Genomic DNA, 26,455 nt, shown 5'->3' on the forward strand with positions numbered 1-26,455 from the left:
AAATAATTTGTGGTCAGTGTCAGTAGACCATAGGGATTAATAATAATCAACTTACATCCTGCTAATTGATTTTGACCCACTATAAAATTTCCTTTTGTCTTCATAATCACACCTTTAAATAGAGATAAACTGCCTTCTATCTACAAATAAAATGAGCTTTGTAGAGTTTTTTTTTTTTAAGCATAAAATAGTTGAAATTTTAAACATGCAATTTAATATATAAAGAAAAAGTAAATCTCCCAACTGCTTCCTCTGTTTTTGTCTTCAGGTAGTCGCTATTAACTGCCTGCACTATTTTCCATTATTTTGCCACTCTGTAAATTTTTATACTCATGACCACACATGCATAGGATTTTTTCTTTTAAACAGACCAATTTCAAGGATATACTCACACAATGTATAGAGGGTTTTTTTTTTTTTTTTTTACTATTTTCATAAAAAGAAAGATCTTAATTACGATTTTCTTGCTTCATTAATATTGCTCTAGGTCATTAGATATGGTGTCAACTAAAATAGGCCTCTTAAACATCTCTGAGTAATGTTTCTTAATATGACCCTTCCATGATTCTTCTATTCTCCAATAGTAGAATCCAATAGGATTACAATATTGGGGAGAGAGAGTTGCCACTTCATGCAACACTGCAGTAAATAGCCCAGTACATATAAAATTTTACATGCTGGTTTATTTTCATAGGATAGATTCCCAATAATAGGTCCTCCACAGCAAAATGTTTATATTTTCATTTAGATGTTACATATAAAGCAGATTATTTTCCCAACATATTGAAGTTCTTGACATTCTTATAACTCATTTTTTAATTGTTGTAATTTTATAGGACAGAGAGAATTGAGAGACAGACTGAGAGAGACATACAGTAGTACTGCTTCACCAATTGTGAAGCTTCCTTTCTGCAAGTAGGGACGAGGGCTTGAACATGGGTCCATGCACAGGGTATGTGTACACTCAACTACGTGTATCATCACCCAGCCCTTCTTCCAACTCTCACTGTTACTTTTTAAAATGTTATCTTTTAAATGGTAGCATAGTGCTACAGGTCTCCCTTTCTGCTTCCCTTTCTTTTCCTTCTCTTCCCCTTTTCTCTCTGTCTCAAGGAAAAAAAAGAAAAATCCCCACTCTGGATGGTGGAGTTGCCAACAAGTCTCTGACAGTATGAGCAGGACTTTAGCTATCTCTCAGATGGGTTAATATACTGTTGTCATTTAAGAAAAATAAAATTCTGTTCAATATGAAAAAAAAAACACTAAAATGTTATCAAGCCGGTAATGGAAAATGTGGTATTACATTAGTGTTTTAGTTTTTAAATTTTCTATCATGAGGGGTGTTCCAATCTGATTTGGCTTTGCCTTTATTTATTTGTGGTATTGTTTCTATGTATGACTATTTAAAGATTCTTGATAACAAATAATGTCTTTTTGTGTTATAACTTGGAGTTTTTTATGGATTTTTGTCTTACCTAGAAAAGTCTTCTGTGTTCCAATATTATACAGATATCTTCCTTGTCTTCTGATATTTTTAGTATTTTACTTTTTACATTTATTTACATTCATCTCAGATTTGTCTTTGCATGTGGCTAGAAGCTATGATGGTCTACCTTTATTCTCTTTTGTGTGAATATCAGATTGTGCTGATAAATTTACTAAATAAAGTTTATTCTCCATAGTAATCTAAAATTTTCTTTTGTGGTCCAGGAGATGGCACTGGACTCTCGAACATGAGGTCCTGAGTTCAGTCCCCGGCAGCACATGCACCAGAATGATGTCTGGTTCTTTCTCTTCCTATTTTTCTCATTAATAACTAAATAAAATCTTTTAAATAAACAAATTTGTATTTGCTATCCAGAAGTTAACATACGAATCCATGTTTTTATTTCTGAAATACCTATTTTATTGCACTACTAGAAATAAATGTCAATGTTTATTCTTACACCATTATAATTTTTCCTCGCTTTCCCTCATTCCACATTTCGTCCTCATAAGTGCTCCCACTTGCTAACATATTTGTCAGTACTTTAATCTTAAACTATTTCTGTCCTGCCACAAATACAAAGCGATGTTACAAGTCTATCACTTCTCTTTACACTTTTTAGTGTTAACAGTTAACGTACATTATACCTCATTTGCCCTACTTTTGTTTTATTCTCTGTATTTAGAACCTTTTTCAACAGACACAACTTGATCTAAAAACTTTCATCTGTGGATAAGAGTTGACATGAGAACTTGACTTATAAAGCCAGTAACCTGCTGTGTTAAATTTTTGACTAGCTAGGTGTCTGTAGAATAGAATAAACTGCTTAGGGTAAAGCATACATACAGACTGAAGGATGAGCAAGCAAAAATAAGGGGTTGAAATGATAGCATTTTCTGTCCCACAAAAATTTTACCCATAAAATGACAAAATTAAGCATGGATCCATGCAGTGGCACACCTAGTTGAGCACACTTACTAAGCTCAGGGACCTAGATTCAGACTCCCCCTACCCCCACCTGCAAAGAGGAAGCTTCACTAGTGATAAAAGAAATCAACAGGGTCTTCCTCTCTTTCCGGCTCCTCCCCTCCCTCAAATTCTCTATGTCCTGTCAAATAAAAAATAAATTAATGACAAAATAAAACACCTTCCAGTGCCCCATTCCTTGGAGAAATAAGGCACTATGACTCTTTTTAGGTTTTCTATTCCTATGCCCGCTTTTTTTTTTTTTTAAGATTTTATTTATTTTTTAACTAGAGCACTGCTCAGCTCTGGCTTATGGTGATGTGGGGGATTGAGCCTGGGACTTTGAGGCCTCAGGCATTACATTAGAGTCTCATTGCATAACCATTATGCTATCTACCTTGCCTGAAAGTCCAGTGCTTTATCCACTGCGTCACCTCCCGGACCACCCCATGCCCACTTTAGTTAGTAGCCTCCTCTAATTCTGAACTGCATTATCTTCACATCATAGCCCTGCTCTTAGTATTGCCAGCATTCTCCTATTGTTTTATTTATTTATTTATTCCCTTTTGTTGCCCTTATTGTTTTATTGTTGTAGTTATTATTGTTGTTGATGGCGTTGTTGTTGGATAGGACAGAGAAATGGAGAGAGATGGGGAAGATAGGGGGAGAGAAAGATAGACACCTGCAGACCTGCTTCACTGCCTGCGAAGCGACTCCCCTGCAGGTGAGGAGCTGGGAGCTCTAACCGGGATCCTTATTCGGTTCCTTGTGCTTTGTAACTTTTTTTTTTTTAATTTTTACTATATTTACTTATTTTCCCTTTTGTTGCCCTTGTTGTTGTCATTGTTGGATAAGACAGAAATGGAGAGAGATGGGGAAGACAGAGAGGAGAGAAAGACACCTGCGACCTGCTTCACTGCCTGTAAAGCGACTCCCCTGCAGGTGGGGAGCCGGGGGCTCAAACCAGGGTCCTTACGCAGGTCCTTGATCTTTGCACTACGTGCACTTAACCGCTGCGCTACCGCATGACTCCCAGTCCTTGTGCTTTGTGTCACCTGTGCTTAACCCGCTGTGCTACCTTCCAACTCCCTATTATTTGTTTTTAATTTTGTGTCACCTTTGTTATTTTTTATTATCTGTTGGATAGAGACAGAAACCAAGAGGGAAGGGGGATATAGGAAGAGAGACACCTGCAGCACTACCTTATTGTTCACAGGTGGGAACTGGGGCCTTGTGCATTGTAATGGCACTCAACCAGGTACACCACCATGTGGCCCCCCAAAAAAAAAAAAAATATATATATATATATATATATATGGTTTTGTTTTTTTACTCTACCTTGGAGCTACCTGCCTGGATAGTTTATCTCCCAGATACAGGTAATTAGGATTTTTTAATGGCTTAGAATTCAGAAGTTGTAGTTTCTCAGTAGTCTTGCCCTATTTTTCTCAAAGCCCAGTTATTTTTACTTTTTTACTTGATGTTTTAGAAGTGCTTTGTGTAGAAATACCTGAATATTAAGAATAAAATGATCTTCACTGTTATTTTTCATTAGGTGCTCTTCGTTTCATGAGGCGGATAATTGGCCTTAAAGATGAATTTTATAATCGTTACATCACCAAGGGAAATCTTTTTGAGCCAGTTATAAATGCTCTTTTGGATAATGGAACTCGATATAACCTATTGAATTCAGCTGTTATTGAATTATTTGAATTTATAAGAGTGGTAAGTTTTTATTAAATGATTCTTAGAAAAGTAAAATAATTATGTATTTAGTGATGTTAATTTTTATGTTCATATTTTGAATTGTGATACTTAAAAGTAAAGGGTGATTAACAAAATGGTTATTAGGAGAAAAAAAAAACTTTCATATCTGTAACTCAAGTCCCAGGTTCAAATCCCCATATCACCATAAACCAGAATAGAGCAGTACTCTGGTAAGCATAAATAAGTAAATAAATATTTAAAAGATGTAATATATACCAAGTGTAGAAAATGAACACCATCCAGAAAAGCAGGGAGGGGGAGTAGGAGAAATATTAGGGGCTTGGGAGATAACATGATGGATTATGTAAAAGACTTTCATGCCTGGCTCCAACATACCAATTTCTCCCCTCTATCAAAGCTAGAGCTGAGCAGTACTCTAGTAAAAAATACAGTAAAAATGGATGCAATATATTATTTTAGGCCATATTTACTCTATATTCTTTTCTGTTCCATTTTTATTGGCCAAATGTTTCAGGATCACATTTTGACATATGTTAACATTTTAGTGAAGTTCTATTTATATAATCTCTGATCTTTTATCGAGTAGTGAATAAATAGAAATATTGAAAATAATTCCTTTGGTAGATACTGATGCAAGATGCATAAAATATAGGATGTTATATGGGAATTTTAAGATGAAGTGGGCAAAAAGTTAGACGGCTGCTTTATTTTATAAATACAGAACTTAAAACATCCAAAATGATTAAGTGACATATCAAAGGCATTTAGTTAGGAGCATAGTTAGGGCTTAACGTTATGTCAGAACTCTTTCTTTTGCCACAAATGTTATAGCTGGAGCTCTACCCCTGCAAGAAAAAGACACTGTACTGCTCCACTGCTTGTGACGCTGCCCCCATGCAGGCTCTCCCATGTAGCCAGGGGTTCAAACCAGGGTATGTGTACATAGTACAGCCTGAGCCTCCTGACCATCTCACAATTCATATAAAAAAGGCTTTATGTTTAATCATTTATTTGTTGAAGGAGGACCAGAATATCACACTTGAAAATGCCATGCCAGGGATCAAATTCATCACCCCATGTTCTCTACTATGCCACCTCCAACTCATTTTTTTAAACTCAATTTGATTCAATTTGATTTTTTTAATTTTCCTTAAGGGATATTTTCTTTCCAATTTTTTGGATAGAATGGAGAGAAATTGAGAGGCAAGAGAGAGAAAGAAAGACACCTGCAGACCTGCTTCACCAGGGGCTCCAACCAGGATCCTTGTGTTTCGTATATGTGCACTCATCAATTTCATATATTTTTTTAATTTATTGCTATAATAATGATCAACAGTTCCCACCACCAGAGTTCCATATCCCATCCCCACTATTGGAAGCTTTCCTATTCTTTATCCCTCTGGGAGCATGGACCCAGTATCATTATGGGGTGCAGAAGGTGGAAGGTCTCGTTTCTGTAATTGCTTCTCCACTGGACATGGGAGTTGGCAGGTCGATCCATACTCCCAGCCTGTTTCTGTCTTTCCCTAGTGGGACAGAGCTCTGGAACAGTGAGGTTCCAGGGTATATTGCCCAGGGAAATCAGGTTGGGGTCATGGTAGCATCTACAGGTTGGTGACTGAAAAGCATTAAGAAATAAACCAGAACAAATTGTTGAACATTTGGAACCTAAATGTAGCAGATGAGATTTGGGGTCTCCATTTTTGGAAAAAACTGGTAGGTCTATTTTAGGTATATTCCAAGGGGCCCATGACTTTACTAATTTTTGCCTGAGCCTGACAGCTAGCATGCAGGTGGACCAAAGGTATTGTTTAGGGAGATGTTGTTAGAGTTGGAAATACGGCTGGAAAGCTAGATCAGGGAAGAGAGTAGCTCCCAAATATGGGAAAAGTATATAAATACCATTAACTGTAAACCCTATCAATTTGATCTGGGCCCACATTCAGCACAGGAGCCTGTGTAACCTCTGCATCCCTGTAGGTCTGAGCTCGCATTCTGTGCTCATGGCAAGAAACATTAGGCTGCTTTAATTGCAGGCTCCATCTTCCTTGAGTAGTAGAGTATGTTGCCTAACCTCCCTTTGGATAATGGGGCAATCCCTACCATTGGTGACCCATATTGAGGGCAGAGTCCTATAGAGGCGGCCCACAAGAGGGTCCACTATGTTGTTCCTTATGGAAATGGCCAGTAACAGTGGAGAGAGGGATCTGTTAAAGGTCTAAGCCCAATATGTCTATGTGGGAATCCCAGGACTAAGGCTCTGGATGATGGGGTGGTCTGGTAGGGACCAAAAGAGCCATCATTGAAGTATGCTGGTCTCTCGCCCTTATCTAGCTTTTGTAGTCCTTACTTTGTCTGACAGGGTTAGACTTGGATTGATTGAAGGAAATGAAAGAGGAAGTAGGTGAGGAGGGTATCTAGGTCTAAGTAGAAACTATTTGATTGAGTACTGATACTGAATTTTAAAAATAAGTGTCGGGCGGTAGCGCAGCAGGTTAAGCACACGTGGCGCAAGAGCCAGCCTAAGGATCCCAGTTCAAGCCCCCAGCTCCCCACTTGCAGGGGGGTCACTTCACAGGCAGTGAAGCAGGTCTGCAGGTGTCTTTCTCTCCCCCCCTCTGTCTTCCCCTCCTCTCTCCATTTCCCTCTGTCCTATTCAATGACAACAATAATAACCACAACAATAAAAAAACAAGGGCAACGAAAGGGTGTTAACTAAGTAAATTTTTTTTTTTAAAGCAAGAAAAAAAGTGTCTTTTTTAGGTCTTTCCACTTGCTTGCTGCACTTAATGAGTCACTGCAAACTATTAATGCACTTTTACATTAAGTTATAAATTTTCCCCCAGCCATGTGTTCTGTCTCATGGGCCCTGGTCTGTATTTAGGTTCTGTGACTTTGTTAGGAAGTGCACCACCTGAAATAGAATTAAGGAGTCCTATGAGCTAGGTATAGTCTTGCCAGAATACTGGAGCTGAAGGGTTGATAAATATATATATAATTTATTGGATAGAGATAGAAATTAAAAACAAGTAAGGCATATCCCATTTTGATAGTAGTTGACAAGGTACCAATAAGTGACACCTAACATTTGTTGAGAATATAATTTTGGCATTTGCCTCTAACTGCTAGCTTTGTTCTTTTTATCTGACTGTTAAGCCTCTCTCAGATACAGAATTTTGTTTTTTATGAAGTGGGAGCATTAAACCTTTACAGAATTGTTTTGAGGATTAACTAATTGTGAAAAAGCTCTTTAAATTTTAAAGTGCTATATATATATAAACATAAAAGATAAGCAGAAGACATAAACTAAATTCATTTATTTTTCAGATGTTCTTTATGTTTTCCCAAAAAGACTCCAATAGTCCTGGATCGTGTATAAAGAATATAGGACATTTATTTTTGAAAGGTGACTTTGAAAAACCTTTTTTGATCAGCTTTAGAACTATAAAAAGGGTTTTTTTTTATCTTTTTCTTTTTTTTGAGTTTTTTAGTTTTTCACCTAACAAACATTGCATTATATGTGAAATCTAAATTTTGTGCTTATACAGGAAGATATCAAGTCTCTTACTGCACATATAGTTGAAAACTTTTATAAAGCACTTGAATCGATTGAATATGTTCAGACATTCAAAGGATTGAAGACTAAATATGAGCAAGAAAAAGACAGACAAAATCAGAAACTGAACAGGTATTGTTTAAGTATGTTGTATTTGTAGCCTGTAAAATTACATCCAATATTGTCAGATTTAGACGTGAAATTTACCAAAAAAATTTCTTTCCACTTTTAGATAGGTTGTATAGGAGGAAAGGATGTTCTTCCTATCCCAAATCTTTTATGTAAAAAATTAGTGCTCCACATTTTAATCCAAAATATTTTCAGTTTTCAACATTCTTACATTTTTTAGAGTGTCACTAGTTACATTTTATATCACTAATTAGCTGATTATAATATAAATTTATATATAAAATATAATTTAAATAATATAAACTACATACTTATTCTCAAGGTTAGCCTGCTGACAAGTGGTTAAGCCATCACTCTCTTTGTGATATATCTCTTACAGTGTACCATCTATATTGCGTAGCAACAGATTTCGAAGAGATGCAAAAGCCTTGGAAGATGATGAAGAAATGTGGTTTAATGAAGATGAAGAGGAAGAAGGAAAAGCTGTTGTGACACCAGTGGAGAAATCTAAGCCAGAAGATGACTTTCCAGATAGTTATGAAAAATTTATGGAAACAAAAAAAGGTATTACATTTTTATTTACTTATTTATTTTTGATAGAAACAGAACTTCAGAGAGAAAAGGGAGATAGAGAGCAAGTGAAAGAGAGACACCTGTAGCATTGTTCTGGCACTTGTGAACTGTTCAGCTGTAGGTGTAGACCAGAGACTTGAGCCCAGGTACTTGTGCACTATAATGTGTGTACTCAATCAGGTGTGCCACCACCCACTCCATAATTTTATGTATCTTTTCAAGTTTGATAATAACACTAGAAGCAGTTTAAAAAACAACAAAAAGTTTTTTTTCCGTAAACTTTTATGATGTTCTTATGTTTGCCATTTAGAAATTTCATTGTCTGCTGTTACTTGCCTTCTGTGAATAGTTTTGGCTTTATTTCTGTATTGAAATTCATTAATAGTGACCATATGGATACATAGAGACTTTTCAGACCACATTGGCTTTTATAACTGAGGAAACTTAAGTTCAAAGAAATACCTATGTTCAGGTTGGGGTGGATAGCATAATGGTTATGCAGACACTCATGCCTGAAGCTCCAAAGTCCCAGGTTCAAGGCCGTCCATCTGTCCGTTCCCCACCACCACCACCACCATATACCAGAATTGAGCAGTGCTCTGGGAAAAAAAAAAGGGGGGGAGGGGGTAGCACTGCCGGTTAAGCACACATGGCGAGAAGGATCCAGCTTAAGGATCCTGGTTAGAACTCCCTGCTCCTCTGGAGGCAAAAAAAAAAAAAAAAACTTTTTTAATTCTTAGATGCTTTCATATAACAGTATTAACCTAATGCATGTTCAAAATCAACTCTTGCTTTAGCAAAAGAAAATGAAGACAAGGAAAACCTTCCCAAAAGGTCATCTTCAGGTGGCTTCAAATTTACTTTCTCCCACTCTACCAGTGCTGCTAATGGAACAAATAATACAAATAACAAATCTGTGGTGACTCAGACACCACCAGCAAGCTCCAATGGATCCTCCTCCAAAACAACAAACTTGGTTACATCAGTAACAACTACCAAGGTATGTGCAGCAGTTCTACAAACAAACATACTTTGCTTTTTTATCTCTAAAATTATATTTACTAGTAAAAAAAAATTTGGACAATAAAAATAATTCCAAAGAAGAAAAACAGCTTTTTACATTGTCATTAGAAAACATAATTAGTAGCATCTGATTTTCTTTGGGTGCATGTATTTATCTGACACATAATGAAGCCTTTGTTTAAATTTAAGTTGTGTCTTGTTCTAGTGAGAATTTTTCTACGGTGGCCTGGGGGAGATAGCAGAATGGTTATGCAAAGAACTGTAATGCCTTAATTTTTAAAATTACCTTAATTTTCCTTGTACCAAAAATTTGTTTGGGTTGGGGAAAATAGTATAATGGTTGCGCAGAAGACTTCCCTGTTTGAGGTGCCCAAGTCCCAGGTTCACCCTCTGTACTACGATAAATGAGAGAGTAGTCCTCTGATGAAAAAATACATATATAGTATTTAATCATGATATAGCTATAACAATATAAATAAAATTATCTTTATTGGAACATTTTTCCTACCTTTTTTAGAAATATTTATTAATTTATGTTATTAGAGTCAGAGAGAAATTAAGGGGGAGGGGGTGATAGAGAGGGAAAGAGACAGAGACACACCTGCAGCCCTGCTTCACCACTCATGAAGCTTCCCCCTGCAGATGGGGACCAGGGGCTTGAATGTTTAAACTTGGTAAAAGAAATGACAGATGTATCATGTTACTAAGAAACACACTGTAATTTGTGTGCTTAACCAGGTGCACCACCACCTGGCCCCCCTACCTTCTTTTTTTTTTTTTATCGTTGGTATTTATTAGATAGGGACAGCAGAAATTAAGAGAGAATGGGACTGATAAAGAGGGTGAAAGCCAGGGAGACACCTGCAACACTGCTTCAAAACTTGCAACTTTCCTCCTGCAGGTGGGGACCAGGACCTTGATTGAATCTGGGTGCATTGTAACATGTGCCCTCAACCAGGTGCATCATCACTAGCCCCTCTACTTTTTTTTCTCTATTATATTTCTTCAATTGCAGTGGGGGCACTTCACGAGCATTGAAGCCGGTCTATAGATATCTGTCATTCTCTCTTCCTCTCTCCCTCCCCCTGCCCCTTCAATTTCTCTTTGTCCTGTTAAGTGAAAAAAGAAGAAAATGGCCGCTAGAAGCAGTGGCTTCGTAGTGTCAGCACTGAGCCCTAGCAGTAACCCTGGAGGCCAAAAATCAAACAAAATGAAAAAATTTCTTAGGCTTGGACATTGGTGGCTTATCCATGGGGACTGTGTTTCTTGCCACTTTTGACATCCCATGTACTCTAGCATCATGGTATAAGCTCCATGGGTAGTGGGACAATGCTGTGGTCTTCCCCTATCTGAATTTTTTTGTTTTTAACCAGAACACTGCATAACACCTGCATACTGTAGTGCCAGGGGAGTTGAACCTGGAGCCTCAAGCATAGAAGACTTAACCATTATGTAACTATTATGCTAGTTCCACCACCTGAATTTTTTTTTCTATTTATTTATTCCCTTTTGTTGCCCTTGTTGTTTTATTGTTGTAGTTATTATTGATGTCGTTGTTGTTGGATAGGACACAGAGAAATGGAGAGAGAAGGGGAAGACAGAGAGGGGAAGAGAAAGACAAACACCTGCAGACCTGCTTCACCGCCTGTGAAGGGACCTGCCTGCAGGTGGGGAGCCGGGGGCTCGAACCGGTCTTTGAGCTTAGCGCCACCTGCGCTTAACCTGCTGCACTACAGCCCGACTCCCCTGAATTTTTTTTTTTAAGATTTTATTTATTTATGAAAAAGATAGAAAGAACCAGACATCACTCTGACACATGTGCTGCCAGTGATCAAACTCAGTACCTCATGCTTGAGAGTCCAAAGCTTTACCACTGCATCACCTCCCAGACCACTCACCTGAAATTTTTTTAAAGAAAGAAAATTTCTGTTACTATTCTTTATTAGTCTACAATTAAAGAAGCAAATTGTTTTCCTCCAAAGTCTTTCCCACCTCTAAATGTTATCCTTTGTGAGACCTGCTGTTGCAAAGAAACTTTTTCCACAATGGAAACAAAAATACATAGAAGCTTTTTGCTTCCTTTTAAACATATTAAAATACTTTTTGTTCTTCAATAGGGAAATTTGGTTGGCTTAGTGGATTACCCAGATGATGATGAAGAAGAGGAAGAAGAAGAAACATCTCCCAGGAAAAGACCACGTCTTGGCTCATAAAAACATTTAGTTCGGACCTTCAACATGTGGTCTTACAAAAATGCTGCAACTGTTCAGGAGCTGAAAATCTAAATCAGAAAGTTTTCTCACTTGAACTTATATACAAGGAATAGCAAAAGATAACTCAGTATATCAGCTGGGAGAGTTTAGTTCTTTAAAAATCTTAGCTTCCCAGGAACCTAATTGCTTACTAGTAATTAAAAGGTTTGCCTATTGGGCTTTATATAAAAAAAAACAGAAAAAAAAACAAAAAAAGGTTAGTTACCAGAACCTGAGAGATGGCTTCTTAGCAAGGAAACTCACAGGTTTTGGAATGGTTTGGGGAGGGACATGGTTGATAAAATAGTGATGCAGGTTGCTCCAGGGGGTACCTGAACTACAAATAATTATAAAACTTAAGTTGCAAACCCAATAACATTACTTGTATAATGGTGCTGGCCATGTTCTTTTAATCAGTTGCCTCATTTAAAAAAAAAAAAAACTTAATGAAAAAACTATTTGAGCTGTCCTAAAAAAAAAAAAGTTAACCCATTGGGACCATTTCTTTGAAGAAATTCAGCCATATAACCAGTAACAAGAAAATATGCCCTATATTACCGCACATGTTAAATTTTATACACCTGGAATTTTCAGTGTGTATTTTGATGAAAACAAGCTGGATTCAAAATGGACTAATTGTTAATGTAACTTTAAAATCAGCACTATTATAGATAAAAATTGCCAAGAATCAATATAGTAGTATTCCAAGATAATTTTCTATAGAAACTTGGGAGTAAATTAAACAATATTTCAACTGCCTTCCTGCACAGTGCTCTATTACTTTGAAGTCACTTTCTACTTATTAGTAAAATTGTCTCTCCAGAGTTGCAGACAAGTTTTAAAGTGTAATTTATTAAAAATAACATAGAAAGCATAGTGCTGAATTAAGTGGCATTTAGTACTAGAGACTATTTTGGTCCATGAAGTTACTTCAGTGTCAGAGTCAGTATGCACCACATAAAGCTATTCCATAAACAAGGATATAATATGAAAGCTGCTGTTTAAAAAAAGAGGGGGAAAAAAGTAAAAGCACATTCCATGTACGTAAATGAATTTAAAATAAAAAATGAGGCAGTTTAAGAGGTTTTATTTTTAGAACAGCAAGTTAACTGTATATATTTTAATGTTAGTTTACTCATCTATGATCTGAGATCATGCTGAAGAAAAACATCCCCAAACTACAATTTAATGCATCGGGAATAGAAGGCTAAAAGTAGTGATTCCAGCTACAGTCTTGAGATCGCCGTTGTATGTTATGGGGTCCGTTTTTCCTGGAATAGCTTAAACGGAAGCAGTTTCCCCTGGTTTGGAGATTTTGTAGTTAATTTTAATTTTGGCTATTGTTTGGAAAAGATGGGCTGTCTGTGTAGATATGAAGTATAGTTTTTCCATAAAACAGATGTTTATTTTGTATTAAAAATACCACTGTACTTGTTTTACACCATTTGTATACATGTGGTGATATTAATGCTGAACTGTAAAATTCAGGAATTAAAATGTGACCCTGTAATTTTGTGATTGTTGCTTTTGTTTGGTTTGTTGTAAATATAAGTTAAGCTCCATTTTGAGGTATGTCCATTTTACAGTATATTTTTACAAGACCACATGTGTGGTATAGTATCTTTTTAAAACCATTAAATTACCCATGGATATTTATAAGCCACAAGTTACACACCAGTCTGAACAAAAAGGATTTCTACAAAGAAGATTCAGTGCACTTTAAATACCACTGACTCTACTGACAGGTCATCCCTACATAGAACTACTCTCATGTCATTGATCAAAGGTACATAAAAAAAAAAAAAAATAGAAAAAGGCTTTCCACATAATTCAGGTGTCTCAGGATATTTTAAACCTAGATTGTAAAGTTACCATGTGAACACATTTTCTTTCAAGTTTTATCAAGTCCCTTTACTTTTCTTAGTTTTTATTCCCTTTTGTAATCTATTAATAAGCAGCACAGGAGAATCATATTCTTGATTCTTCCTGATTAATTTTAAGTTTTAGCAGGAAATATTATGTTTAAGAAGCATTTCTTTTTTCTTTCTGAGTAACTCATTTTAATCATCATAGAAGACTTCTTACAGCAGAAATGTGAATGCTTTCTTGAATTAAAGCATAATAGCTTTTACAATAGATAGTCTGACTCACAGAATTAAAATACCCCTTGAGACAAAATTCAACATTAGCTTCTGTCTTAAATTTACTGCCCTCAGGCAGGGTAAGGTTTTTTTTAAAATATCTTTATCTTCACTCAGTGAAGCAAGTCAGAACCCACATTTGTATGCCTGAGGTTCTCTTCAAATTATATTTGTAAACATGTATCCAATATTAAAGCTATTTTAATAAAAAATTACATGAAACATCTTTAACCACTAGTTCTTCCTTTTGTTCATCTAAGTGATAAAAATGTAACATGCAAAAATATAATACTGTTTTTTTCTCTGCAGGGTGAAGGTTAGAACTAATTTGATGTCCTTTAATAAGCAACTTTACAAATTTACATGGGGTCATGTTAATTTCTGCATCATTCTAATTTTAGTATATGTGTTGCCAAAGCGAACTCTGGGTTATGATGGTACAGGGGGTTGTAACCTGGAACTTTTGAGCCTCATGCATGAGTCTTAACTGCATAACCATTATGCAATCTTCCCTGCTCTCATATCCCTTGTAAGTTTGTAACTGTAGTGACACTGAAAGTAGCACTTGGATAAAGCACTGTATTCTCAGGCACGAGGTTCCAAATTTTATCCTCAGCATTGTATGTGTCTGATGTTTTGGCTTTCTCCCCTTGGCCACCTTCTCATTTATTTCACCAAAGCACTGCACAAGGATTGAACCTGCAGAGCCTCAGGCATGAGTCTTTTGCAGAGCCATTATGCTATCCACTGGATTTTTTTTTTAATCTGTGACTAAACCTCAAGGATGACGCCTGATTAGAAAAGGGAGTGCAGGTGGCAGTAGAACAAGGCATGTTAAAGTATCCTGGTTTCAAGACCCTGACCCTCACCTACAGGGGGAAGCTTCATGAGGGTGAAGTAGTGGTCTAGGTGTCTCTATGTTTCTCTACCTCCCCCTTCTCAATTTCTGTCTCTATACAAAATTTTTTTTAAAGAAACGGGGGGGGGGGGGTGTGTGACAACACAGGATGTTTCTCATAGGTATCCATGATTTTTAGCAAATAGACTATGGGGGTGTGGAACACAAGCAAAACCAGTCACTTCAAGTATGAAAGACACCATGGCAACATTTCCTTTAGCAGATTCAATTGTTTTAGTGGTAGCTTTTCTATCACAGAATGTAAGACATCTGGAAATAGTTGACCTGGATCCTAGCTGTACTTAAGTTCGAGTTAGAAGTAGGCACCACATGGAAGTACCATTAATAGTAGAGCATTCAAGAAATGAAAAAATGGATCATAAAGCAGTATCAAACTGAGTTCGTTCCTCCCACTCATTTTTGAAAGCATTTTCATATTTTCATACGTAACATTCCAAAATTCATTTTACCACTGCCCAAATACTCTGGATTGCTGTGTACCTTATACACCTACAACTACTCTAACCCAAACATCTCAATACAGTAGCCACATCTTTTTGAAACGAACGTTTTAATCATGTAACAAATTTTAAAAATTTTGTGACTTCCTACTGCCATTATGAAATTTTAAATCTTCACATTTTTGTGTTAGAAGTACTGCAACTCTCTAGCAAATAAAGCCCTACAGATATATCTGCTTTTCTCCAGTTTCATGTTAATTACTCTCTCCCTCAATATATATGTTCTAGCCATAATGACAGCTCCCCAATTAGTGCTTTACTCTGTCCTGGACTTGAGTTGTTCCTTCCCTTTTAGCAATTGATTGCCTTACAATCAGTTTAAATGTTGATGTATGTGTGTGCATCAGTTTGTGTTGTTGAAAATTGAACTCGGAACTTCATGCTTGAGAGTCCAGTACTTTATCCACTGACTGCCTCCGAAGTCACTAAATGTTGCTTTTTTTTTTTTTAATTTTATTTTATTTCCCCTTTTGTTGCCCTTGTTGTCTTTTTTATTGTTGTAGTTACTGTTGTTGTTATTGATGTCACTGTTAGGACAGAAAGACACCTGCAGACCTGCTTCACCGCCTGTGAAGCGACTCCCCTGCAGGTGGGGAGCCGGGCCTTGAACCAGGATCCTTACGCCGGTCCTTGCGCTTTGCACCACGTGCGCTTAACCCACTGCGCTACCGCCCGACTCCCTAAATGTTGCTTTCTTTAGCACACTTGGCCAATCCTGGTTATAGCATAGTTTTTTTATTTACCAAGCCATTTCTTAAAAAGTTGCAATTAATAGTGGTTTATTATAATTACAGGTTATAGTTTATAGCTCAATAGTTCCATAACACCATACTTTTTAATTGATTTATTTTCTAAAGTTAATGTTTTCATATATCTTTTTTTATTTTAATAAGAGAGGTACAGAGAAACAAAGCAGAGCACTGCTCAGTTCTGGCTTATGGTCTGCCAAGAATTGAACTTGGGACCCTGGAAGTCTTTTGCATAACCATTATGCTGTCTCTCCAGTCCGACACTTTTTAACACTATGAGCCTCATAATTAGCCATTGAAGGCAGAACCTGATATCCACTTGACTGCTGTATCCTTTAGCAATTAACATGATGTTTAGCATAAAAAATAAAGGTAGTGGGATTCAGGCAGTGGTGCACGGGTTAAACGTGCATAGTACAAAGCCCAGAGACCCATGCAACAATCCCAGTTCAAGCCCCCACTCCTCACCTGCAGGGGAATCACTTCACAAACAGAGAAGCATGTCTGCAAGGTGTCTCTTTGTGTCTCTCCCTCTCAATTTCTATCTGTTCTATCCAAAAATGAAAAATGGCCACCAGGAGCAGTGGATTTGTAGTACCAGCACCAAGCCCCAGCAATAACCCCAGAAGCAACAAAAAAAGAATAAAGGTAGTTGGGAGTTGTGTGCAAGGACCCAAGTTCAAGTCCCCCGGTCTGCACCTCAGGGGGAAGCTTCTCAAGTGGTGAAGCAATGCTGTAGATGTCTGTCTCTTTCTGTCCCTTCAATTTCTGTCTCTATCCAAAATAAACTATTTCTTAAAAAGAATAAAGGTAGCCAAATTTGAGTAAAATGTACAAGTCCAGGAGACATAATTCAGAAATATGCATCAAATTGCTCAGATGAGTTGCCTTCCCTATCAACTTATAGTTAACAAAATACTGAGTGTATATTTGTATTTACAAACACAAGTATTTGCAGCTGAAAGGCTCTGTAGTATATATGCACAATGGAATACTCAGCTGTTAAGAATGATGAAGTCGCCTTCTTCATCTCATCTTGGATGGAGCTTAAAGGAATCATGTTAAGTGAGAGAAGCCATAAAAACAAGGGTAAATATGGGATGATCTCACTCATGGACAGAAACTGAGAAATAAGAATAGGAAGGGAAATGCAAAGTAGAACTTGGACTGGGTTTGATATACTACAGCAAACTAAAGGACTGGGGGGGGGGGTAGTGACTCAAGTCCTGGTGCATGATGGTGGAGGAGTTTCTAGACTGGGGGTGAGAGTGTTTTGCAGAAAACTGAAAATTTTTATACACGTATTAAGAACAATATTTACTGTAAACCATTAATCCCCCCAATAAAAATTTATTTTTAAGAAAATTCAAAATTGTTTTACTAAATTGTTTTATTACTTATTAATAACTTCTTCTTTAAGTTTCTCTGCAAGCAACCTCCTTTTTAATAATGTTTGTTTCTCCTCTGCTGTCATTTCTGGCTTCTCTGTCATTTCCTTAAAAGAAAAAAACAAAAGACTCAGTATAAGAAGGGTTTGTTTAAATTTCCAACACACTACCTTATCAAAGATTAGAGCAATTTCAAAAAAATTTAAAAATTTAGTCACACTGGGCTGAGGTCCTTAAATTTCTTCTTTGTGACAATCACAACCTGCAAAAGTAGTTGGTAGTAGTTACATGTTGCTCTATGTAATAAACTGCTGACTCTTAAGTACTCAGTTGAGCAAGTAAAGAAACAAGGAAAGTATATATAATAAAACTACTACTTCTAACTCACAAAACCCTCATAACTACCCCACTGCCTAGCAAAGAATGAACAACTGCTATACTGAAAGATTTATAGGAACAGATCAACAACATTCACTATCAAGAATTGCCTACACATTCACAATCAAGAATTGCCTACACATAGTCTGATTTTGAGAATTCCATCTCTGAAGAACAATTTTTGACAGAGTAAAGCTAGTCATACCTTTACCTCCCCAGCAGGTTTTCCTTTCTGCTCTGGATTTTCTATCTGCTTAGTTCTCATATCCTTTTTCATGGACATCAATTTATCTCTCTTCTGCTTAAGATAGTGTTCTCGTTGCCGGAGCTCTTCTGCTCCAAGTGTGGATAAATTCTAAATCAGAAAAAAAAAAAGGGGGGGGTGATTGTTTGAATTCAAGTCAGTATAATAAGTAGCATAGATAATCACTGGCTGATTCAATTACAAGGTTAAGTTCAAGAATGCTATAAGAGTCAAGCATATAGCTACTTCTATTATTTGTTTTCTCAGTACTAGGTCATTTTGCTCTTAATTCTTCCCAAGTAATATTATTCACTTACTGCTATTGGTCCATCAATGCTTGCATGTTCAAAACCAGGAATCTTCAGGCCTTTTTGTGGGAGGGAAGAACTTTCAGGATACATTTCCAACTTTCTTGCCAAAGGTTGCACCGACTGATTACCAAAATCAACTTTAGTTTCTGGCATTGATTAGATAGACATCAAGTTAGAATACTATAAAAATGTCAAATATTGAGTTAAGGTCACCAAAATGAGCTAATTTAACTAAGTTGTTTTTTTTCCCCTCTCATTCAATCAACACACACTGAGTTAGTACCTATACTGCACCAAGTAAGAACAATGTACATGGTACATCTATTATCAAGGAGCTTTAACTATTTTCTTATAAAAATACATTTCAAGCAACACCACCTTCTGCTAGTCACAAGGTACTACAGCTAGAAAAAGGTAATATTTCTTGTCTAAAGATCAGAATACTAGTATAGGGGCAGGGGTATATAGCATAATAGTTATGCAAAGAGACTCTTCCTGAGGCTCCAAAGTCCCAGGTTCAATCTCCTGCAAAACCATAAGCCAGAGCTGAGCAGTGTCCTGGTAAATAAATAAATAAATATTTAATGCTGAAATATAGAATACCAGTATATATGGTTATCATATAAGTCAAGTAAGCAGTATACTAACCCCCTTACTAGTAATTTGTTTCAAAACTTTTTTCAGGTAAACTCTAACATATTTTTAAAATAATTAATGAAAAACCACAATACTTTGTATTTAAAGAGTGGAGGCAGAGATAGTGTCGCACACACATGCTTAAGCACACACATTACCATGCCCAAGAACCCAGGTTAGAGCCCCTGCTCCACACCTACAGGGGAGCGCTTCACAAGTGTAAAGCAGGTCTGCAGGTGTCTTTCTCTCTCCCTCCCTAATTCCCCTCCTCAATTTCTTTCTCTCCTTTAAAGTATCATAATAGAAAGGGTGGGGAGCAGGAGCTGTGGCTTTATAGTGCTGACACTGAGTCCCAGTGATAATCCTTGTAGCAATTAAAAAATAATAACAAAAATAAAGAAGAGTGCAGAGCCAGGTGGTGGCTCACCCAGCTGAGCACATAAGTTACATTGTGCAAGGATACAGGTTCAAGACCCTAGTTCACACCTGCAAAGGGAAAGCTTTCTTTCTCTCCCTCCATCCCTCTGGATTTCTGTCTTTACCCAATAAACAATAAATATTTTTTAAAGTGTTAATGCCAGCAGTTTCAACGTTTGTTTATAATTACATGTTGAGGGTAATTATAAACACAATAGAGTAAGAAAATGTAAAAATTTCCTATTTTAAAAAGTTATTTATTTGATTCTTCTTCTAGCGTTTGCCCTTCTTCCGTAGCCAGTCAACAGCGTCAGGTTGAGCCTGATGTAAAGTTTCGAGACCTCCTTTGAATCTGGAGAGGTGGCAGTCGTTGACTATGTGGGTCATAGTCTGTCTGTAGCCGCAGGGGCAGTTCGGGTCGTCTCTGGCTCCCCACCAATGGAACATAGCGGCGCACCGGCCATGGCCTGTTCGATAGCGATTGAGGAGGGCCCAATCATAACGTGCTAGGTCAAAGCCGGGTTGACGCTTGCAGGGGTCTGTGATGAGGTGTTTGTTCTTTACCTCAGCTGACTGCCAACTCTGTTTCCAAGAGTCTGGAACAGAGAAGTTCAGTGTAGGTGTAGGAGACCAGATTGGGTGACGAGACGTCAAGTGTTGGACAGGGTGGGCGAAGATATCCGCATATATTGGCAGGTCCGGTCGAGCGTAGACGTGGGAAATGAACTTAGATGATGCCGCATCCCGACGAATATCTGGCGGGGCGATGTTGTTAAGAACTGGCAGCCATGGAACCGGGGTGGAACGGATGGTTCCAGAAATTATCCTCATGGAGGAATATAATTTGGAATCGACCAAGTGGACATGGGGGCTACGGAACCATACTGGGGCACAGTATTCTGCAGTGGAATACCATAATTCCAGAGATGATGATCATAGTGTGGAAGCGCTCGCGCCCCATGAGGAGCTGGCCAGTCTTGCAATGATGTTATTCCTTGCGCCCACCTTTGCTGCAGTTCTTATGAGATGTTCGTGAAATGACAGGGTGCGAACGAGAGTAACACCAAGACAGACTGGCTGGGCTTCATGCCGGATTCTCGTATCGTCAAGCTGCACATTAAGCTCACGCGAGGCCGAGGCATGGTGTAGATGGAAAACAGATGATACCGTTTTTGCAGTGCTAGGGATTAGTCGCCATTTTTTACAGTAATCAGGTATCAGAGACATGTCTTTCGTGAGTGTTTCCTCGAGGATGTCAAACTTGGTTTCCTTGAGTTGCATAGCAGATGTCATCGGCGTAGATGAACTTCCTTGAAGAAGTTTCTGGAAGGTCACTGATGTAAATATTAAATAGCGTAGGAGCCAGAACAGAGCCCTGGGGGAGGCCACTTGAGACAAGTCTCCATCTACTAGACTTGTCACCCAGATGCACCCGGAATCTTCTGTTTTGGAGAAGAAACGATATAGTGTTGGCCACCCATGGAGGCAGGCATCTTGAGATCTTGACTAGGAGACCACGGTGCCAGACCGTATCATAGGCTGCTGTGAGATCAACAAAGACAGCACCCGTCTTTAAATTCTTCTGGAATCCATTTTCAATGTAAGTTGAGAGGGCCAGGGCTTGTTCGCAGGTAGATCTTCCTGGGCGGAAACCAGCTTGGGCGGGTAATAGGAATTTCTCTGTAAGAGGAGAAATACGTGACAGAAGCAGCCTCAAAGGAGTTTGTAACACACGGAGAGGAGAGAAATTGGTCTATAGCTGGCGGCCAGTGTTGGGTCTTTCTTTGGTTTCAAAACTGCTATTATCTTCGCACGACGCCAAATTTTGGGCATAGATTCGGATTCCAAGATGTGGGACAGGAATGAAGTGAGCCACTTCTTTGCCGCGGGGCCCAAGTTAAGAATGAGTTCTGGGGTGATGTTATCATATTTATTTGATAAAACAGAGAAATTCAAAGGGGGAAGTAGTAGGGAGAAAGAGAGACACTTGTAGCACTGCTTAACTAATCATGAAGTTTCCTTCTGCAGGTAGGATCCAGGATGTGTGAACCAGGGCTTTTTGGAAGATTTCTTTTTGGTTTTTTGTTAATTGTTGTTGTAGTTATTGGTTGTTGTTATTTATGAGAGCGAAATGGAGAGAGGAGGGATAGACAGAGAGGGAGAGAGAAAGATAAGACACCTGCAGCCTGTGGAGCGACTCCCCTGCAGGTGGGGAGCAGGGGGCTCGAACCGGTATCCTTACGCCAGTCCTTGTGCTTCGCATCATGTGTGCTTAACCTGCTGTGCTACCACCCAACTCCCTAAAAGATTTCTTTTTTTTTTATTTATTTATTATGACAGAGACAGAAAAGGGAGAGAGACAGAAAGAGAGAGTCAGGGACAGGGACAGAGAGAAAACCAGAGCACTACTTAGCTCTGGTTTAAGGTGGTTCCAAGGACTTAACCTGGGAAGGCACCTTTGGGATTGCAAGCATACAAGTTGGTACTCAAGCAGGCTGAGCTCTCTCTGCAGCCCATGAAAATGTAAAGATTTCAAGGTACATAAAACTTGGAAATAAGGGCTAGGGAGACAGCATAATGGTTATGCAAAAGACTTTCATGCTTATGTCCCTGAAGTTCAATCCCCAGCACCATCATAAGCCAGCACTGAGCAGTGCTCTGGTCTCTCTATCTCTCTCTCTCTTACATTAATAAATAAATATTTTAAATAAATAAATAAAACTTATAAATAGGTATATGAGTACTCAATAATTCTTCCCAGATATTTGGTGACTGTGTCAAGAGATAAAATCAACATGGCAGGGGTCAGGCAATGATGCAACTGGTTAAGCACTCACATTACAGTGTGCAACAACCCAGGTTCAAGCTCCTGGTCCCCACCTGGTCCCCACCTGGTCCCTACCTGGTCCCCACCTTCACAAATGGTAAAGCAGGGCTGCAGGTATCTCTCTCTCTCTCCCTCCCTCTACCTCCTGACAACCCCTCTCAATTTCTATTTCTATCCAATAATAAAAATATTTTTTTTAAAAAGAAACATGGCAATTGCTCATCTGAATATTTTTTAATATAAAATGACTCAAAATAATAAATTAAAAATAATATATTTTAGTGCAAATACATATATCCTATGAAAGATAGTAAAGACTCACATAAAAATAACACTGACTTGGGAAGATAACATAATGGTTATTCAAAAGACTTTTTTTGTGAGTTGAGTGGTGGCGCAGCGGGTTAAACTCAGGTGGCGCAATGCACAAGGGTGAGCGTAAGGATCCCGGTTCGAGCCCCTAGCTCCCCACCTGCAGGGGAGTTGCTTCACAAGCAGTGAAGCAGGTCTGCAGGTGTCTGTCTTTCTCTTCCCCCTCTCTCTCCATTTCTCTCTGTCCTATCCAACAACATCATCAATAACCACAACAATGTTAAAAAACAAGGGCAACAAAAAAAGAGACAACAAATAAATAAATATTAAAAATGAAAACCTTAAAAAACTATATATTTTATTTTTTTGCCTCTAGGGTTATCGCTGGGGCTTGGTGCCTGCACTATAAATCCACTTCTCCTGTCTATTTTTTCCATTGTTATTGTTAAAAAGAAATTGAAAGAGAAGGTGAAGATGGTGGGGAGATAAAGACAGACACCAGCAGACCAGCTTCACCACTTGTGAAGCAACACCCCTGCAGGTTGGGAGCTGAGGCCTTGAACAGGGACCTTGCACAGTCCTTGCACCCAGCCACCAGCAAAAGACTTTCTTACCTGAGGCACCAAAGGTCCCAAGTTCAATCCCCTGAACCACTATACGCCAGAGCTAAACAGTGCCCTGGTGTCTGTCTTTCTCTCTTTATCTTTCATTAAAATAAAATATATATATTTTTTAAAGTATGCTAATAACTAAAAGTATAGTAAGAGAATATGATATGCATGTCTCCAAATGATTATAATCTTGCATAGTAAAACCTGAAATCCAGCTTTGCTTGAACAAGATAACTGACAAGAGTACTGCTCTAGCATAAGTAGACTGACTACAGTGCTGAGGTTGGAAGAAGAAAAGTTCATGATTCTTCCCAAATTAGGTCTTCATAATAGTTTTCCATTACTTTTTATGAAATTATTTTCTGAAATATCAGTTACACTCATATTTTTTTTTAAGATTTATTTCATATGAGAGGGGAGAGATTTATCTGAGATAAAGAGAAAGAAGTCAAGCACACCAGGACACAGGAGCCTCAAACAAATTTTACATCTTAAATTCTACCACCTGAGCTATTTCCCCATTGTCCTCTTATTTGTAAAAAGAAAAAAGGATGGTTTTGAAAATTACTTTAAAAAAAAAAAGATTTTGTTTATTAATGAGAAAGATAGGAGGAGAGGGAAAGAACCAGATATCACCCTGGTACATGTGCTGCTGGGGCTTGAACTTAGGACCTCATGCTTGAGAGTTCAGTGCTTTATCCACTGAGCCATCTCTCAGACCACTGAAAATTACTTTTTAAGTGTCTGTCATTAGTGAGTTAAATATGGTCTGCAGTTTTCTACAACTTCATTTAATAGACAAGTTCAAAAAGATAAAAAATAGACAAGGAGTTATAAAATGCAAACTTATTCAGATTATGTCATACACAAGATGTAAAGAAGACATAGAAAACAGATATAAGTACTGAAATTATATATAAAATAAAGTTAAGTTTATTTATTTACTGGATAGAGACAGAGAAATCAAAAAGGAAGGAGGAGATAGAAAGGCAGAGAGACCTGCAGCACTGCTTCACCACTTGCAAAGCTTCCCACCTACAGCTGAGGACCTAGAGCTTGAACCTGTGTCCTTGTGCACTGTAACATGGTACTCAACTGGATGTGCCATCGCACTGCCCCTTCCTCATAGTAATAAAAGCTAAATAGCAGTCCAGGAGGTGATGGATAAACCACTGGACTCAAAAGCATAAAGTTCTGAATTCAATCCTTATCATTGCATGTGCCAGAGTGATACTCTGGTTCTTCATCTACCTCTTTTTCAAGTTCAGAAAGTTTTTTTTTAAAAAAAAAAAAAAGAATAAAAATATCTTACAGAGTTATACACTTTGTTTTCTTTCTTTCCTTATTTTTATTTATTTAAAATCTGTGATAAAAAGAATTAAATCCATGGTCATGCTTAATTTCAGAATTATTTGCTTTTTCACAAAGGAGATAATACTTTGATAGACTTGCCACATATCAAAGTTTATTCACTAATATTTTCCACAATATTGATTTATTGGATGGTTTCTGACTAAGCATCTAGATAAACTGCCTCTGATTTTCTAGTCATATTTTAATTCATTTAACTCATATTTAATTCATTTAATTCAGTATCTCTAAAAGTTTAGTTTCTAACTCACAGATTCTGAATAACTAGAGTCAAGGAACAGAATGCAAATGTTATGTTAATATATCCTATAGCATATATATCTGCAAGCATAAAAATTGGTGGGTTCCTGATGTAATTTCACTCAATGCCCTGGATTCCAAATTACTCTTAGAAGATTGGAGATCACACACTTTTATTTTTTCCTGATGGGCATTCGCTATCCTGTAACCTCTATAAACTCACAAAGGATTTTTTCTTCTGCTATTCAACATTCTCTTTCCACATTCCTGAAGCTGAAGTATGAATGAGAAAGTAATAAGTAATACAATCAATACAATATATGAACACATGCTCATTATTATTAAAGTTCTGTACATAGCAATCTTACCTGGGGGTGAACATGCAAAATGTTCGCCTTTTCCTTGGGAACTGCTCATTTTTGCATCTTCACTACCATGCACTGGGAACTCTTCTGTCTTAGCTTCTGATAACTTAAGGAATCCATAATAAAATTTTTTAATTGTATTAGTTTTGTCCAAGTTACTACTAAATGGATCCAAACATATTAGTTTAAAACAATTACTAAAAAAATGTACCTGCCATATGACACTTGGATAATGACAGTTTCAAACACCCTTGCCTTGATGTTTTCTCCCTGAGAAATATATTCTGATCTTTGTATAACCATCTGTTGTTTTGTCTGAACAATGTTTTATATTGCATAAGTTTTATAAATAAGTACTCCAGGAGTCGGCGGTAGCACAGCAGGTTAAGCACACATGGCACGAAGCCCAAGGACAGGCGTAAGGATCCCGGTTCAAGCCCCCGGCTCCCCACCTGCAGGGGAGTGATTTCACAAGCAGTGAAGCAGGTCTGCAGGTGTCTATCTTTCTCTTCCTCTCTCTGTCTTCCCTTCCTCTCTCTGTTTCTCTCTGTCCTACACAACAACAACAACACCAATAACAATAACTACAAAAACAATTTTTAAAAAAGGGCAACAAAAGGGAAAATAAATAAATTTTTAAAAAAAAAACTCCTTGAAGCTTGGGATGGACAGGGCACACTTGACACTATCCTAGCTAGGAATGTCATGTGTGTGTTCCCACATGACCTCTTCTGATCAAGTGTCTACTAAATATTTTTCCAAAGATCTTCAGATACTTCTAGGACATAGTGGCCTACTTTTTAGAAATATTTACTTACTAAGAAGAAAACAGAGAGACAAAGGCGGCAGGCAGTAGCACACCAGGTTTTGCACACACACTGCCATAAGCAAAAACCTGGGCTCAAGCCCTCAGTCCCCACCTGCAAGGGGTAAGTTTCATGAGCAGTAAAGCAGTGCTGCAAGTCTGTCTGTCTGTCTCTGTCTCTCTCTTTCTCCCCCTCCCTCCCTCTCTCCTCTTCCTACCTCAATTTCTCTCTTATAAAATTAAGAAAAAAAGGAAGGAAGCAAGAAAAGGAGGGAGGGCGGGAGGGAGGAAGGAAGGAAGGGAGGAAGGAAAGAAAGAGAAAAACAAAATAAAAGAGAAACTAAAGCATTACTCTGACAATGGTGATACCAACTCAGGACCTCATGCCAAAAAACTAGGCGTTCAATCCCAGGCCACAACTTCTACTTTTTTTTTTTTCCTCTTTTTTTTGCCTCCAGGGTTATTGTAGGGGCTCTGTGCCTGCGCCACAAATCCGCTGCTCCTGGAGACCATTTTTTTCCCCTTTTG

At 37.8% G+C, this 26,455-nt stretch overlaps 2 protein-coding genes across 4 annotated transcripts in view; one reads left to right on the forward strand and one right to left on the reverse strand.

The window, feature by feature from the left end:
* The window catches only part of PPP4R3B (protein phosphatase 4 regulatory subunit 3B), a 50,356-nt gene extending 36,271 nt beyond the window's left edge, over positions 1-14,085 (forward strand). Inside the window, exons 12-16 of one of the 2 annotated variants that reach the window (XM_060187251.1) lie at positions 4,008-4,177; positions 7,729-7,868; positions 8,266-8,429; positions 9,236-9,438; positions 11,579-14,085. In XM_060187251.1, coding sequence (XP_060043234.1) covers positions 4,008-4,177; positions 7,729-7,868; positions 8,266-8,429; positions 9,236-9,438; positions 11,579-11,674 — 773 coding nt within the window. In that variant the 3' untranslated portion in view covers positions 11,675-14,085. Of the gene's footprint in view, positions 1-4,007; positions 4,178-7,728; positions 7,869-8,244; positions 8,430-9,235; positions 9,439-11,578 lie in introns of both variants that reach the window. The other variant, XM_007525468.3, reaches the window with a different exon arrangement.
* A 3,309-nt stretch (positions 14,086-17,394) lies between these two features.
* CFAP36 (cilia and flagella associated protein 36) overlaps positions 17,395-26,455 on the reverse strand; it is a 37,599-nt gene continuing 28,538 nt past the window's right edge. Inside the window, exons 7-10 of one of the 2 annotated variants that reach the window (XM_060187245.1) lie at positions 25,126-25,228; positions 18,350-18,489; positions 18,000-18,143; positions 17,395-17,517 (exon numbers count right to left, since the gene is read on the reverse strand). In XM_060187245.1, coding sequence (XP_060043228.1) covers positions 17,416-17,517; positions 18,000-18,143; positions 18,350-18,489; positions 25,126-25,228 — 489 coding nt within the window. In that variant the 3' untranslated portion in view covers positions 17,395-17,415. Of the gene's footprint in view, positions 17,518-17,993; positions 18,144-18,349; positions 18,490-25,125; positions 25,229-26,455 lie in introns of both variants that reach the window. The other variant, XM_007525467.3, reaches the window with a different exon arrangement.

Source organism: Erinaceus europaeus, chromosome 3, assembly GCF_950295315.1.
Source record: "Erinaceus europaeus chromosome 3, mEriEur2.1, whole genome shotgun sequence".
Classification (NCBI taxonomy): Eukaryota; Metazoa; Chordata; class Mammalia; order Eulipotyphla; family Erinaceidae; genus Erinaceus; species Erinaceus europaeus.